Source organism: Melospiza melodia, chromosome 2, assembly GCF_035770615.1.
Source record: "Melospiza melodia melodia isolate bMelMel2 chromosome 2, bMelMel2.pri, whole genome shotgun sequence".
Taxonomy (NCBI): domain Eukaryota; kingdom Metazoa; phylum Chordata; class Aves; order Passeriformes; family Passerellidae; genus Melospiza; species Melospiza melodia.
The window spans coordinates 57,444,738-57,461,788 of record NC_086195.1 but is presented as its reverse complement, the minus strand read 5'-3'; the positions used below and the strand labels follow the sequence as shown (position 1 = coordinate 57,461,788).

The 17,051-nt window shown below is 40.7% G+C and overlaps 1 protein-coding gene and 1 long non-coding RNA gene across 3 annotated transcripts in view; one reads left to right on the top strand and one right to left on the bottom strand.

Moving 5' to 3' along the window:
• Positions 1–15,187, top strand: part of DPT (dermatopontin) — a 28,090-nt gene extending 12,903 nt beyond the window's left edge. Inside the window, exons 3-4 of the mRNA XM_063148287.1 lie at positions 8,111–8,218; positions 13,814–15,187. Of these exons, the coding sequence (XP_063004357.1) occupies positions 8,111–8,218; positions 13,814–13,880 (175 nt within the window). The 3' untranslated portion in view covers positions 13,881–15,187. The remainder of the gene's footprint in view (positions 1–8,110; positions 8,219–13,813) is intronic.
• LOC134414129 (uncharacterized) overlaps positions 1–17,051 on the bottom strand; it is a 154,339-nt gene that overhangs the window by 105,545 nt on the left and 31,743 nt on the right. For both annotated transcript variants that reach the window (XR_010026668.1, XR_010026669.1), the window contains exon 3: positions 1,638–1,783. This is a non-coding gene — a long non-coding RNA (uncharacterized LOC134414129). The remainder of the gene's footprint in view (positions 1–1,637; positions 1,784–17,051) is intronic.

Genomic DNA, 17,051 nt, shown 5'->3' with positions numbered 1-17,051 from the left:
AGCATTTCAAAAGCAGGTGAAGTGTTTTTCCCTCTAAGGAGGGTAGAAATCCCAGATACTCACATTCTTCTGGGAGGGGAGAGCTGTAAAACTGGTAGGAAGCTGTGTCACTGGCTGATAGCAAACTGTGTCACTGGCTTGTGAAAAGCTTCTGGTGCATAGTTTGTGATTATGGGTTCATTAAAAAAACATTCTGCCTCTGTAGTTAGCAAGGTGTATGTATATAAGCTATTTCCACATACAGTTATCCAAATTAGGATGTTAGGGTCTGGAAGGACAGACAACTGGATGGGTTAAAATATAACGGTTTAACAGGCTCAGAGGGCAGTGGTTAAAGGTTGATACCCTGCCTGGGTGCCTGTCCTGCTTAATATCTCTATCAATGATCTTGAGGAGGCAACAGAGCACATGCTGGCCAAGTTTGCATATGACACCAAACTTGGGGGGTGCAGCTGACATGCTTAAGGCCAGAATTGCCAGTTCAGTGGGATGTAAAGTAAACTGCTTCTTCTATAAGGATAGATTGCCTATTGAGGCTCCTTGGAGGCTTTCAAGACTGAACCAAATAAAAGCTGAGCAGCCTGGTCTGACCCTGTGATTGACCCTGTTTGGAGCAGAGGGCTGTCGCAGAGACTTTTTGAAGTCCTTTTCCACCAGAGCTATCCTGCAGTCCCACACAGAAGGACTTTTTTACTGGAGGACCCTCCCCACACAGGTCCTCTCTCCTCCAAAACAGCAGTCTCTTTTCTGTCATCTGCTAGGAATGGTTTCTTTTCTGGTTTGCTCTCTTTCCCTGCCTAGACGCTGTAGTAGTACTCTGGGCAAGTACTGGTTGTTATGGTACCATACAGCCAACACGAACTTCACCAGGGTAGTGTGAAACCCCATACTTTGGACTCACTTTTACTCATAAAGTCACAGATGTGACTTGTCTGAGTTATTAAATTTCAGTGTACCGAAACCAAACTTCCTGTCCCCTAAGCTCAGGAGATCTCATTCACAACATAACTTTCATTGGCATTTCTAAGTTATTGTCACAAGACTTTGTTCACACATCACACTTCTGGTCTGTATCTTGCACTAGTTAACATGCACTTGACAGGAAGAATATGTTTTCCAAACAAACTGCAAATTAGTTCTGGGCTACCATGAGTAAGACCTCACATTGTATATGCATGTGAGACACAACAAAGATGTGTGTGTATAGTGTATCATTATTTATTGCAGCTTCTGCCCCACATGATAGTAGTATTTGTTCTGTTCCAGGAACTAGTTGTAAATAAAGTAACAGTGGAGAACTGGCAATCAACATGCTGCTGACTCCTATTTTTTGGTTGGAGAGGCTTATTTTCATGCAAAGGCATGAAACACACTACTTCATTATATATACTTCATTACTATATGACTATTACTGGAAAAGTAGTACCAGGAAAGTATGCAATGATGGTGGTACTTTGTGGATCATTACACAGGAAAATCTATATTCAAAGAAAATCCACGCTGCAGAATTTCTCAGCAGCCTTGACTTTTAATGTGTAATGTACCCTTAAGTATGAAACCAGATGTGGACAGAAATGCATTTTAAAGAAAACTGACAATATTGAGGTGTGACAAAACTGTTTCAAATTATCTCTCACCTTGAGTATTTGATTCCTTCCTCTTCCATTTGTCTCCATACAGGCCTCTCTGGTACATATAAAAGCAGTAAACCAGCTGATCCTTATGTATGGTTTCTCTTGTCTCTTCTGCTTCAGGACTACATTCCGCCTGAAGTGAGATGACCCTACAGTGAATAAAGACAGGTTTTCCTTATGTGCATGAGCCATGCAACAGATTTGCCCTATTTTTCACACCTAGAATATCCCTGTGTTTTTTGACAACTGCTAGTATTTGTTGGAATACAAATCTATAACATCATCATGCTGACTGAAACTAACGCTTTGCCTTCACTTTGCTTAATAAAATGACTGAAGTCAAATACATGCGGAAGGACTTTATTTGTTAGCATTTATATTCTTACTCTTTGAACCCACTAGTTCTGTTTCAGCTAGTCCTCTCACCATTAATTCCCAGCTTTCCTCTGCAGTAAGCTCATATTGAAAATAAATTTACTAATCTTTTCCAGTCTCATAATTTTGCACTTGCTTTGTAATTTTTTTACAATTCATTATGCCAAGACTTGTCATGGATTCTGCACATTTTTAACATCCTGAAAATAATTAACATTCCTCACAGGAGGCAGAAAAACTCCCTTTACTTTACCTGGCTAGGGAATGCTACCACAGTAAAATAAACTGTGTGCTGATTTGCACCATAAATGAAGCAAATCTATCACAGATTCAGAGACAGTGGCACTAAGTGGTCCCATTAGAGCTCTGATTTTACTTTTTGCCAGGAAATGAAAGCTTGACTCCATACTCTGAAAAGCAAACACATGTCACAGAGCACCTCAAGTCTGCAGAGTGTTTATGACTGTTTCCCTTCTTGCAACAGTGAGCAGTTTAAATGCCAGAAGGTCTGTCTGGAGCTGTGGCTGTTCTCTGTCATGATGACACTGTCCAGGCAACAATTACATTTTCCAAGAGTTATGGTGTTTAAAGCACTTATTTGTTTTCCTGACTCAACCTGCCACACAAGACACATTGAAAATGATGTGATCCTATGCAGGTTTCTCAAAGATAACCAGTAGCAGAGGTACAAATCCAAGAGGTGAACTCAGAATAGATTTCATGGAAACATGCAGTTCTGGACAACCCAATTCCCCACTCTTCCTTTTCCATTGTTAAAAAGGTATTTTACTGCTGGGGGAGGTTGATCTTTTTTTTTTTTTAATTTTTTTTTTTAAACTATTACCCATCAAATAGAACCTTGCTGTTCAATCAACAGGACCATCTTCCAGAGACATTTTAGGAGAAACACATTTGATCTGACATTGGAAATCTGGGCAAGTTATTTTGGACATTTATTTCTTGAGGAGCAAGCACAAGTTGCCTTGAGCTCTCTGCTGCTGCTTGTACCTGCATTGCACAAACTCGTGCAGGCCTGGAAGAGCTCTGGTCCCTCTGTGCCAGCCTTCAGCTTTGTGGCTTCTCAACCCTGGAAGGGTGTGTGGCTTTCAGTGCAACACAGGGGGAACACAGCAGCAGTGATGTGTCCGTGTGAATCTATGGGCTCAGAGCCTGGAGCCTGAGCTCAATCCCAAAACACATGACATGGCCACACAAGAGAACCTCTCATCTCTAGAGGAGCTCCAGGACACCTCTAGTTCCCCGGCAGCTTGGCAATCTGGGATCTGTACTCAGAGCAGTTGCTGGAATTTCTGGTGACAGCTTACTAAGACCTTCTTTGGCTTTTCAGCTTAGGATGCATATTTTAAAGCAGATGACCTCTGTCTTCCACCTAGAGGAAGAGTTGAAATTGATTAAAGAGGCATATAATTCCCATGTTCATTGAATATAACTTGCAGGTTTGTGGCTCTTGAACAAAATTTCTCCTTTAGGAAAGACATACTCTTGAAGCACTTGTAAACAACATATGAATGTAAGCCCATAAAGTAAGGAGTGTCAGGAGACACTCCTTGTCCTCAAATGTCAGACAGTTAATGTTAAAGCTTATGTCTTTCTCTTAAAATGAAACAGCTCTTTCTTTTGGCTGTGGTATAGCTTGAGGAAGAGTTCAGCCACAAAGAGGGGAATGAAGGTTAAAGAGAAGCCATTCATCTTGTTAGCATTGTAGTTGTACAAGAAGTGAACAGTGTAATACATTCCAAAATCATGTATTTATGATCAGGGAATAAGTATATTCCACAATATACTTATATATATATTAAGTATATATATTTATAACAATATACTTATATATATAAAAGTATATATTATATATATACTTATAAGTATATTCCACAATATACAATATACAGACAGAAACTGTTCTACCACCGACTCTCATACTTTAAAAGACTCATTTCTTTTGTCTGCTTGGCATCTGAAAGCAAGGCATACCCACAGTTCTCATTTATTTCTTTAATCAGCAGGTTGTACATATTAAGGCTACCAGTGTGACTTGATCTTCTTATTGGTAAATAATGGACTCATGATAACTATTTCTGAAGTCAATTGTGAAAAGAGTGCAACTGATCACTGTAGATTAGTACAAAACATTCTTCTCAGTGCTAAATGAGTAACTCTGTGTTTTCTATTAATCTCTACCATAGCAATTCTTCAACATGGAAAATAAACAACACAGCTGTTTTCAGATTAAAATAAAAACAACAGTAACCCTGGTAAAGAATTAATCCCTTTTTTGAGTACATATCCTAACCTGAGCAAGATTTATATGATTATAGTGAAATACATTAGGAAAATGTGGGGATGGTTGGAGCAATGTAAACCACTGAAAAGATAAACCATTCCACATCAACCCTATTCTAGGTAAAAATGCCATTATGAAAATGCCTTTTTCTGTCAACATTTCCCACTCACAGACCAAACTACATACACCCCTTATCATAAGATTTCCTTACCCAGTCCTGAACACTGAATTCCCTTCTTTCTCCTTTCTCAACAATGTCACTGGTGCTTCAAGTCTCTTGTGCCCAAACATCATACACCTGGTACTATCCAGAAGTAGATTTGAAAAGCTGAACCGGAGTTCCTGTTTTCTGTATTTTCTTGCAAAGAGATCATACAGACTGGAAAGACTACCACTTATAAAGGTCTCACATTACTCTTTTCTCCCCACAAGTCCTTCCCCAAACTTAACACCTATGTGTGTATCTAGGTTTGACAGACAATTCCACTAGATGCACCCTGCTGGCCCTTACCCCTCAGCCTTACAAATTACTCAGTGCCTAGAGCCCACAATTGCTATAACACACATCTTCTCACAGCTGCTTTGTCAGCCTCTTTCCAAGGGCCCCCTGTCACCTACCGCCTCAGGAACCACAGGCATCCTGGCTTGGTCATACAACACCCCAAACAGCAGCAGCAACTTTGGGCACTTGACAATTCCCAGGTTTCTCACTTCTCCTCTAGCCCAGTTCTGTTTGCTATGAGTTCAATGCCAGAAGTGCTTACAGGGCACTGTGAAGGTCACTATGGATGGCTATTCCCACCTGAAAAGCCCATGGGCAGGCAAATCCTCACTAACTAAGGGAAAAAGTGTCTCACACTCATTTTGTGACTCCACTTGAGTACAAACCATACACTGCCACACGTGGCTCACAAATGCTACCATGTCAGAAAATAAATTATGTGTCTGTAGGACCATGGTAGGCTGCTCACAAGTTGATATGTACTTTGTATTCATTGGTGAGTAAAACATTTAACATTTTCAGTGAAGTACTTGATAATAAGGGTACAGACCAAGCTACAACAAAACCTGACAGAACCACTGTCCTGTGTCAGGCAGACCACTTTGGGAAGGCCCTCAATGGGTTCTAAATGATCTTTCTCCCCTTCATGATGAGAAAACCACATACTGACTATCCCTATACATTAAATACAAGGGCATCTCTAAGTGCAGACACATTTTGTGTAAATTACCCTCAGGATTCCAAAAATAGAGAGATAATAGAAAAGGGACACACCACAGAGCCCTGCTACATGGACGATCAATTGCATTTCCTTCTAAAGAACACAGTGCAAGCCAGACAACCTTGAAATGCAGGGGCTTAGGGGAACGGTTTCAGAAATGAGTACAGCAATCATCAAAGAGAAATGAATTAGACAGACCACACAGACTCATGTGAACTTGAACGACGCTGTCATAGCACTATTTATAATTCTTCTCTCCAGAACAAAAGTAGCCCCTAGGCACCTGCCTATGAAACAAGACACACTTCAGAGCAGCTCAAGTCCCCAAATAATTTATTTTTGGTGATTGCATAGATTTGCTTTTTGAACATTTCTTAGTGGAGGAGCCTTAAGAGGCTGCATGGTAATGTGGAGAAGTTAATACAGAGGGAGGGGAAGATGACAGCAGTCAGAAAGAAAAGAGAGGGAAGCTAAATGAAGACTCCCACTGCACTTCAGAATAACACTGCATGCCTCTGCAAAAGGTCCGTGAGACCACAGCAATTCAGAAGTTTGTCATCAGATTTATTTTTTCAACTGAGAGGCCCATGAAAGAAGTTCAAAGAACTGACTCTCATTTCTGTTTCTGAGTAGAGAAAAAAGCAGCTTTTTAACATTGTGTAGTGCACAGTCTCATCTGCCCAGCACATACCGCTGGTCAAGACTACAGAACATTTTCCTTGCTGAGTGCCAAAAACAGATGTTCTGAAACACATTTGGTAGAACATATATAAACACGTCTTAGTGGTTTCTCATAATAATAGCTAAACAAAGTGTCAAAACCTGGAGTTGATGGGAGAATGCAAAATTAAATGCTGGTCCATAGCTGGTCTTCATTTTTAAAACCTTCTATGACCCTGGATTTTCTGAACATGCACAATCAGACACTCAGGCTTCAAATTAGTAAGCTAAATATGGGCACTCTCCTTTGGCTGAGTGGGCGGTGTTCATGGTTTCTTCTCTTTCTCCTAGTCTGCATGACCTGTGAAATACTGCTGTTATTTCTTACCAATGGCAGAGCACCGCAAGGGCTTTGCACATCCGTGTGTCCTTGGTCAGAACTCAGAGAACAGGCACTGTGACCACGTCTGACTTTCTGCTTTCCAAACACACTCTGAGATGGGTGACCTTGTACTTGAAGTCAGAATCTGTGCGATGATTTTCATGACCAAAGGAAAGGAAGCATGAGAACAAGATACATTCAAACAAGTTGAGTGATTAGACTTGAGGCTCTTATAAGGTCATGCTTGAGTTTCATATGCAGACACATTTTTCATTTGTTAAGGAAAAATGATTTGTTAGAATGATGTTCTAACTGAATGATCTTTCCCATTCAAAAGCTGAGTATGACCTGGAAAGCAACCTAATAGCCCAGAGTACCTCAATTTTCAGGTAAACTTTCTGCTTCTGAGTTCTCCAGCTGTTATAGGTTTGAGCTCCAAATACACCCAAAGCACCTCATAAAAGGTCAAACCCATCCCAAAAACTATATTTCTAGTGAGTAAAGTATTTAAGCCTGTGCTTAGACTTCACTGATTTAACAAAATGTAAACATGCATGAGTGCTGGCTGGAATGTGCTTCAATCACGTTCAAGCATCATTCAAGTACTGCAGCTGGGCTGGATTAAGTCAGAAAAAGGTTGCCAGAATTTCTGTAAATGTGTCTTAACCCTGCTAGTCTCAACAGGAGCTGGGCAGTGTACTTCCACACAGCATCTCCCTCATGGGGAGCCTGATGCTTCTCTTTGCTGTTTCACAGTGAGGCTGACAACTCCAGTAGGAGCACCCATGTAAAATGGTGTAATACAAGGAGCGCCAGGCTTCCATTCAGACTTCAAATATAATGTTGACAGGAAGTACTGGTCAAGCTTCCAGCCCCTTCCTGAATCTGCTCATTATTTGTAAAATGAATTGCAGTATTACTTGCCTATTTCCCTGGGAAGCAGCAATCATAATTTGGTTAATAACTGAAGAAGCACTTTGAGGTCCTCAGAACAAATACATTGCACAAATACTGTTCAGGCCCACATTTTTACATTATAAATTGGGCAGAGAGAGGAAAGAACAAAGAGTAATGGATTAATTGTTACATTCACTGAATACAATTCATACATGGATAAATGCTTAGTGTTGTCTTACTTGGCAACATTTACTGTGGTCTACAGCTACAAACCAAAGAGTTTCACAAGAGGAAAATTTGCTGGAGCAAATCCCTGCAATAAAGACATAAGTAGTAGACAAATTTTATCTTCTTGTTCAGATTGCTTTTATCCCAGAGCTGCAGATGTATATACATATATTCCCATACTGCAGTTTGCTCTTAACTGTTATAAAGTTGCTGAATTTTATTCAAATAGCTACCTGAATTAGTTGCATAGAGGAGAAAGGCAGTCTTGTGAGACTGCATCTTGTAGTGCTGTTAAGAAACGAGAACTTTCAAAGACGCAGGAGAAATCTACTAATTGAGTTGTAGTCATTCAACTGGACACTTCTATAAGATGGCAAATTATATTATCTTCTTTTTCTTTAATGTAAAGGTTAACAACAGAATATCCAGGACACTATGGAGAAGATATGGACATGATGATGTACACTTATGACTATTACATCCGTGGGGCAACCACAACTTTCTCTGCTGTGCACAGGTTTGCTTTTCACATGTTTCATTAGAAACTTTAAAATGCCTGTCTTTTCTATTTCCCCCAACAGAGCATGGCTACACACCATCTGCTGTGGTACTTAGCAAAGCACTAGGAATTCTGAGGACCAAAGTTCACAGTCCATATGATTCATTGTCCAGAGTCGTGCATCAGGAGCAGAGCATGCTAATGGGGATTATTTGCCATGTCCCTCTGAGCAGTGAAAAATACAGCAGTGGTAGCTTGGGCTGAATCTGACCTTTACCAAATGCAACAGATCTTCTGTATGCTTTCTCACCTACCTCTAGTTGGAGCATATTTCATTGAGCTCAGTAAAAACACCCTGTGCCTTCAGGGAATCAGGGACCTATTTTGGTCCACTTTCATGTGCAGAGAAGCAGGAAATCTGCCAGCATGCAAAGTTAATACCATATAAAATGCAATGTGAATGCTTTAAACTGCCCGATCTATTTCAACACAATTCTAACAGATTCAAGCCACTCCAGGAATTCAGGCAGTGCCATGCACCTTGATCCCTTTCCAGAAAATGAGTTAACTACGTTTTATTGATCAGTTCTGGTCATTTCTTGGCATTTGCTAGTCCTCTTGGGAGAGGCCCTATGGCTAGTGAAGTTTTAGTCATGCAAATGGATTCACAATTTTTCTGTTCAGTTAAAAAGGAATGTTTCTCCCTTTTTTACGATGCACAACTGCAAAGTTTTAAACTTTGGGCTTAACATAAATCCCACACTGTAGTCTGCCTAGGGCTACAGAGATCCTAACAGAGCAGGTTTAAGAAGGGTATAAGCAGTCACTGAAAAATGATTGTAGGAGAGGGATCTTAATTCTTTTAAGCTGCCCTCTAATACATCAATAGTGAGCTATTTCTTTGCTGATGTCTTTTGTTAGGCACCTCAGCCCAATATATTAAAGCATTTGTTATCAAGCAAAATACAGACAGCAAGGTAAGGAGTGCTGCAATGCTCTGCCAAGATGGGCTACATGAGAAGGCGGGGAGAAGAGAGAAGTGGGAGTTTAATGACATCAATATTTCAAGCACTCTCTAATAACACTCAAAGCAGCCAAAGTGCTTTTGTCACTGTAATGTTCTCAGCTTGCCAAAGTTCACCATAGGGATCCCTCAACCTAAAATAAGGAGGCTTTTCCAGAATGACAACATGTTTTAAGACCGCTACAGGTCCATAACTATAATTTCCTGGCTAAAATACATTATCCTGTTTATTACCAAATGGAAGCCATGTCTGCAAATTCTTCCTGCAAGTGGAAAAATAACTCATAGATACTTGACTCAAGGGTATCTGTTTATCGCTTTAGATAAAGAAATTACAAGGTCATAAGGGACAGCCCCGTTCTGGGCTTTTCATCTTAAATATTTCCCAGTGCTATCCTTAATCCTTGTTCCTCATGGTTGAGGCATGGCAGAGAGTAGGGGAAATAATGCAGACAGTGCATTCTTTTGCAGCTGGAATCCAGACTCCATCGCATGTGGATGTCTGGAATCCACAAGGACAGGCCTGGAAAGCAAAGCAGCCAAGGTAGCCTATGCCTCTGAGCAGATTGCTATCTCTGGCTGCTAAAGGCAGCCTTCAGAAGAGGGTGGTAGTGGGGTGACTGGAGCAAAGGCAGCATCCTGGGAATGTACATTGGGAGTACAGGTCCTCACAGGACCACAGTGCCTGGAAGAGGAAGAAGCCACCAGCACACTTTTGTCCTATCTCTGCTCTGGTGGCAGTCATACACCTGCAACAGTAGCAGGTTGAAACTACAGAGAAAATATTTCACAAATTTCAAACTAGAAAAGATTTCTGCACCAATGAACTGTCTGGTCCTCAGCTTTCAGAACAACCAGAAACCATTTGTGTTGCCAAGAGAATGAAGTGAAAAAAAAAATAAATCTTGCTATACCACTTCAGAATTCAGATTCAGGCCTGTAACACTCCTGAGCAGGATGAATCACAAAAGTCAGCAAATTTGTCATCCTTAATGATTCTTTGCAGCTCATGAAGCAGAATAGGAGCAAGAAAAGGTCTTCTGATCTCAGCCTGCCTGGAGCATGCACATTTCCACTTATTTCTGTGAACATTTTGTAATTCCTCTTTTCAAGCACATTAAACTTGTGTCCCTAATATTTAGTTCATATGGACAATGTTCTTGAGCTAACAAGAGTCAAGAAAAAGCCTCTGAAGGTATTTCAGTTAAAACTTTCCAAATCACTTCAAACAGGTAGGTATTTTTAGACTTCTTCAATAAACTTGCAGAAGTTTTATTTATTGCAGAAATCATATCTTCCCTTCCTACTCTCTAAGACATTGCATCAGTGAGGCCACTGTTTATACAAGGATATTTGAGACAGCATGTGATGCTTGTGGCAAAGGACATAGAAAGTTTATAATGATGCTATCCCCACCAACACTTCTGTAACCACTGCCTGTGAGTTTCCATGCCTGTGTAGCAGGAGAGAGAATGAAAGAGTTATTTTTGTAGTTATTATCAAAAGTTTTAACTGCTTGTTTGGGAAGAACAGACTTCAGAACTGGTTACTATTTACATTTTCCAGTCTCATTTTAAATAGGTCAAAAGGAGAAAACAACTGTCTATAAAGCAAGACAAAAGCAGCTGGAAAGAATTAGAAAAGGCCTGAAGTATCTCCGGGAGCCCATTCAGGAGTGTGGTGATAACGTTGATGCAGACAGGATGACCTAAAGACATAAATAAGGGAACATTTGCAGGAAAGGGCAGTATCTGTATCAGACAGACTGATACAGTCAAATTTCAGAGAAGGACATGGGCTATCTGAAGAAGGCTGTAAACAACTGAAGCTGCCCACAAACACATGCACATTGCAAACCCTTGGCAAAATAGCTTCCAAAATTAAACCCACAAACTGAACAACATAATACCTTCAGCCTGAGCTCTGAAACATGCTAAGTGATGATGGTATGACTTTCTGGTGGGGCATTGTTAGGTGGCTGTCATCTGGTTGGAACAGTCTCCTGGTCCAGAGAGCACGACTGGAACACTCACAACTCAACCTGCAGCAAGTACGTTGGACAGGGAGGTGGGAATTACCAGGTGTTCTTGGAAAGAGCCACAGCTTGTCCTTTGCTTTGTAGTATTAAAATAGCACATGAAGGCTGTCATAAGCTCATTTCTTCTACAAAAGAAGAAATGTTCTCTGCTCCATTTGTTTGGGTCATCTGGATAGCCAGTTATTTCTTAACTGCTTGGACATCATCACCGAAAAATAAATCGACAGCCAGATACCCCAACAGTAAAGTATGTTTGAAATGCCCAGACTAGCTGGACATCCACCAAGCTCAGCTGAGCTAAATTATAGGGTATTTAATGTCCCTAATATGTTTCATATGACCAATGAAAGAGGATTTTGTCAAACTCAATCTGAATAGGAATTCACAGAATGTTTTAACTTGATTGGAAACAGATTATTCAAAAATATTTGGAGATAAAAGAAATTTCTCTATACATCAAAAATCCAAATCTGACAGGACATGACAGCTGGAAAGCAAAAGAGACAGTTCAATATTGATTCCCAATGCCAAGGAAAATGCATTAATTTAGCAGCTGGGAGGGGATGACACCTTCTAACTGGTGTCAAGATCTGCAAAGGCGAGTTCAGATATATTCTAGTGTACGCCTCATAAGGCAATTCCTGATGGCATCTGCATCCCCACTGGTGAACTTTTAAGAGATAAACAAATTGAAACAGGCTGATAACTACTGAATTAAGCACACAACAGCAATAGTACAAAGTAATTGCCTGCATCCTGAGAAGCTGGGCATGTATGCTTGAGTTCAAACACAAGTAACCATGGAAAAAATGTACATATATGCTAGTGTCAGCAAATCCAAGCTGAAATGACAGCTTCAGAAATAATTCTGTTCCAGTATTTTAAAGCATAATATTAATTCAGGTGACTAAAATACATTTCTTTTAAAGAGCTTGACTTTTAATTTCATTTCCTATTTTAGAAAACCTACTTGATCTAAGATTTTGAGCTAAAAGTCTCTCTGACAATGGGTGCTATCTTAGCAGACCTAAACTTTGACCGATTTAATTGTTTTCCACAAAGAGATCCTCTTTATTTTTTTATCTCTCTTGGTAACTTAGTGACCAAAAGAGTAATAACTGTCCTTGAAAAGCATGCACATTGACCAAATAATTTTAGGGTTTATTCTTAAAATAAACCTAAAAATGAATCTTGCATTTCATTAATCTTTGGTAACAATTTTACAAGGAAATTACAATTTAAAACACCTAGGAAAAATCTAAAGAAAACCAAAGCCAAACTATATAACTGTTACATCATACTTGCTGATGAGCATGACACAGACCCAGTTCCAAATGACACTCAGGACAAACTTGTAGCTTAGCAGCACAGTAAATTTCCAGTTGAAAAACCTCAGTTAACAAAAGTTGCAATGAGACATTTTATACCTGCAGGGTAGATACAAAATGTATACCTACAGGGCTTAATAGTCAAATTAGTCTTATTCCAGGACAGAGTCACCCAGTCAATGACACCATTTAAGCACAGTTAATACCAAAATCTGGGCTCAGGGGGTCTCAGCACATTCCCAAGAGGCAGCAGTCTGGCACCAGTTTGGTGGAGGGGTCTTAAGATGCAAGCGCCTATTAAATCACCCATTACCAACATTACCCATCCTATGCCTCATCTTTGGGACATCACTATTAGCAGAATTCAAGCTTTCAGAAACCTCTTGGTTATATTTATCAATATAAATGACAACTGTCATCTGCAAGGATTGTAGTTTGGATCTAAATTCAAGTTAGCCAGTATCAAGCAGCCTAAATTCAACATTCTCTTCACAGCAGGACTGTATTTGATCCTCTGATCTCATGCCTATCTGTCAAAGGAAAATTTAAAACACAATAAGCTACAGAGGAAATTAAATTTGTAGCCTGTTGTGACTATTGGACACTAAATCACTGGCCTCCACTGCTGAATCCCGCTGCTCCAAGTTAGGCTTCCTACTAACAGTTGTTAGGTTTCCTATGGCTCTCTTGAGAGAGAATCCAATCACAAACTGAGAAGAGCATAAACTCTCCTTACATTCATAAATGTTACTCTTCCTCACATGTGATTTGATCAAGGATGAGAAATCAATATTTGCTGTGTGGATAACTCCCCTCTTAGACATAGCTTAAAATCACCCAAGTACTATTCACCTTTTACACATTACTGAACAATATATGACATGACAATAACTTTTGACAGAATTATCCTTTTCCTCTTGGTCACTGATTAAAAGCCAATTCAGGACTGATCACCATCAGGATTCATTGTCTTCAGAGACCTACTTATTCAGAGAGCAGATTTTCTTATCTTGTAAAGAAGTGGAAGAGAGTTGTAACTATCACACACTATTTAATGTTCTTTTGGCTCTTGAAAACACAGAGCACTCAGATGAAAGTCAGTTAACGGCAGACAGATGTTTTACTTGCCATACCAGTACCTGGTATAAAGTTACTCTTACTTGTATAGCATCTTCTGCAGTTCTGGCTCACTAACACCTCTCTTTTGTCTCTCTTTCATGCAGGGATCGTCAGTGGAAATTTATTGTCTGCAGGATGACAGACTATGACTGCCCATTTCAGAATGTTTAAAAGATTGAGTGCACTCCATTTGGAAATCTTGGGGACAGGCAGGATGGGATAGAATTAGTGATTACAGGAGAAGATCTGTTAGGCTCACAAAAATGTACCAAGACTCATCACCTGTCTGCTAAACACATAATTCTTTGCCTCTGGAGCTAATACGTAAATTGCCAACCCACATACTTGCAACAGTGAATTCAGAGGATTCTTTAAAGCTGCACTGACAGTTGTATCCCCCAATTAAATTTGCTTATGACATACATGTTTATGATACACAAATCTATGGCATATGCAGTTACCTTTCTTATATATACATGTAGCCATTCTAAACACATACAACTTCCTTTCACAAAGCAGCTCTATAGAAATGGCTTCCCAGCACCATAGCCCCTCTGAATGAGTGGAAACATACTACACGCTTCCCAACATGCAATAGACTTTCCTGTCTTCTACTTTGTACTTGGAACCAATCCAGTGACCCCAACCAGCTTCTCAGAGCTGGAAGTGTGCAGAAAATGTAACTGGGAGGTGTCTGATGGGCTGCACCTGGCATTACCTGTTACAGTCCTCAGCATAAGTCCACTGCAACAAAGGTCTGCCCACACAGGAGAATTCCAGGTATTTACAACTGGAAAACATCAGTATCTGACAAAAATGAGAGTAGTTCCATCAATAAAAACAGAAGATTAGCCCAGCTTTACTAAGAGTCTCTTCTATATTGTTTTAAAAATCTCTGATGATAAAACTAACCAAGAACTCTGGTCTGGGCAAACCCAGGAGAAGGTCAGGCCATTCGTGCTCAGTAAATATGGATTTGACATTCTTCAAGAGTCTGATTTTCAGGTGGATTTGGTTTCCACTGTGGGTGCCTGTACGACATCCATCTTCCCTTGGTAATACAATCTTGGCTTAGAAGAGACAAAGTTAGTGATTTAGGTGACCTTAGTTCCTCCAGTTTGCAGAACATATTGCCTATAAAGCATAAACCGACCATGTTTCAACACTGCACAACACTTGTGCAGCTGCAGTACAACAAGAAAGAATATTGATCTGTTTCAGAAAGATCAGAGGTAGGATTTTCACTCTTGAAAAGTCAGAATTTAGGGCTCAGTTTCTTTGTTGATTAATTCAATGGTGAACTTAGCAATGGCTTTGGTGCTGCTGGCTCAAGGGCTCTGATGACTCCATGTGCCAATTTAAGGCTGCAAAGCTTCACAGGAAACAGTGGTGTCTGCCAATGAGTTTCCATATTCCAAGCATTTTTAGCATGTTTAGAAGCATACCCTCTTGTCCAATAAAGGAATTATAGGATTTGCTTTGCTGTAGCCTTGTTCTTTATTGATTTTCCTTACACCAGCATATTAATTTGCACACAAACAAACCCTCTGTCACTCTCAGAGACCACAAAGGTGATCAGGGAGTTCTGTGAGAGCCAGTTGCTGAGATATGTAGATTACAGTGAGAAAGAGACTTTGATTAGCTTAGGGAAGCTGGAGAAGCTTGATCACTGACTCTGGTAGACAGGCAAAGGAAGCCAAAGAACTCCAAACAGTAGAGCACCAGAAGAGAAAGCACTCATGCCAGGGAATCAGTGGAAAAGGCTGTGCACTAAAATTAGGCACAAGAAGATCATCCCTGAGAATATTTGCTCTAGATGGAAGCCCATCTCCCACACAACTTTGTCTTGACTACTTAGGCTGCTCTTCATTCTGTGTGTACACCACAGGCTTAAGAAGGCCTCTGGTGGGACAGAAAAATATCATCTTAAACTGGAAAAGAGCAGTTCTGGTCTCTTGTCCTGAAGCTGCAGTGTCATATTGTCCCATATCATAGAATCATTAAGGTTGGAAAAGACCTCCAAGATCACTGAGACCAACATGTGATGGAATGCTGTCATGAGAACACCATAGCACTAAGTGCCATGTCCAGTCACTTTGTGAACATGTCCAGGGACGATGCCTCCACCACCTTGCTGGGCAGCCCACTCCAATGTCTAATCACTCTTTCAGTGAAAAAAGTCTTGCTGATGTCCAGCCTAAACCTCCCCTGGCACAGCGTGGAAGAGGAGCCTGACCTTCACCTTGCTACACTCTTCTTTCAGATAGTTGTAGAGTGATAAGGTCACCCTTGTGCCTCCCCTTCTCCCAGGTTGGGCGATTCTAATTCCTTCAGCTGCTCCTCATAGGACTTGTACTCCAGACACATCACCAGCTCCATTGCCCTTCTCTGGACTGACTCCACAATCTCAACATATTTCTTCTCAAGAGGGGCCCAGAACTGGACACAGAATCTGAGGTGCAACTTCACCAGGGTCAAGTACTAAGGGGCAGTCTCTTCCCTAGTACTGCTTGACACAATATTTTTTATACAGACCAGGATGCCATTGGTCTTTTTGGCCACCTGGGCACACTGCTGGCTCATGCCTCTGTTCTCCCTCATCCCTGTCCCAGTCCCTAGTTTCCACCCTTGCTCTATTCCCAGCTCCACCCTAGCAGTGCATCTGTGTAGGATACATTTCACAGAACTCCTCTTCAGAAAGTTAAGTAATTCTCAGATGAGGAAAGGTGTGGGTGGGAAACAGAATGTATCTTGAGGGAAGGCAGAAATGGGATATGGACCAGAAAAAAATCCAAAAATCAGAACAGAGGCAGAGAAAGAATGGTTCCCATGAAGTCCTAGGACAACTAGTTAGCAAAACTAGGAACAGAACTTAGCCCTTATCTAAGTTTTTATCTAAAAACTTATACTTGCAGTATCCACTTCTAATGTTGACTTAACCCTTCCGTATGGGAAAACACTGCTCTTAAGATTCCAGCCCAAATTCCTTAGCAGAGTGAGGTGATGATGAGCCTGTCTCACAAAGTTTGTCTGCTTCAAAACCTCATCAAGTTTGCTTTAACTTTCCTAAAGCCATTCTGATAAAATGAGCCTTTCAACCTGCTTAGGACCCCAAACCTGAGCCACCTTTCACTCCTGCTGGCACAAATCAGATGCCATTGCAGGGAAATGAAGAGTTGTGCCCAGTCAGACCAAGTACAGCCCAGAACAGATGCCCAGTGCAGGGAGCCCACTGCACTTCTTCATTCTCCTGTGCTCCAAGGCACAGAAGCATCACACCTGCACTTGTACTATATGGAGTAAAAGTCTTCCCTGACCTGAGAGCAAACACAAAGCCTAACA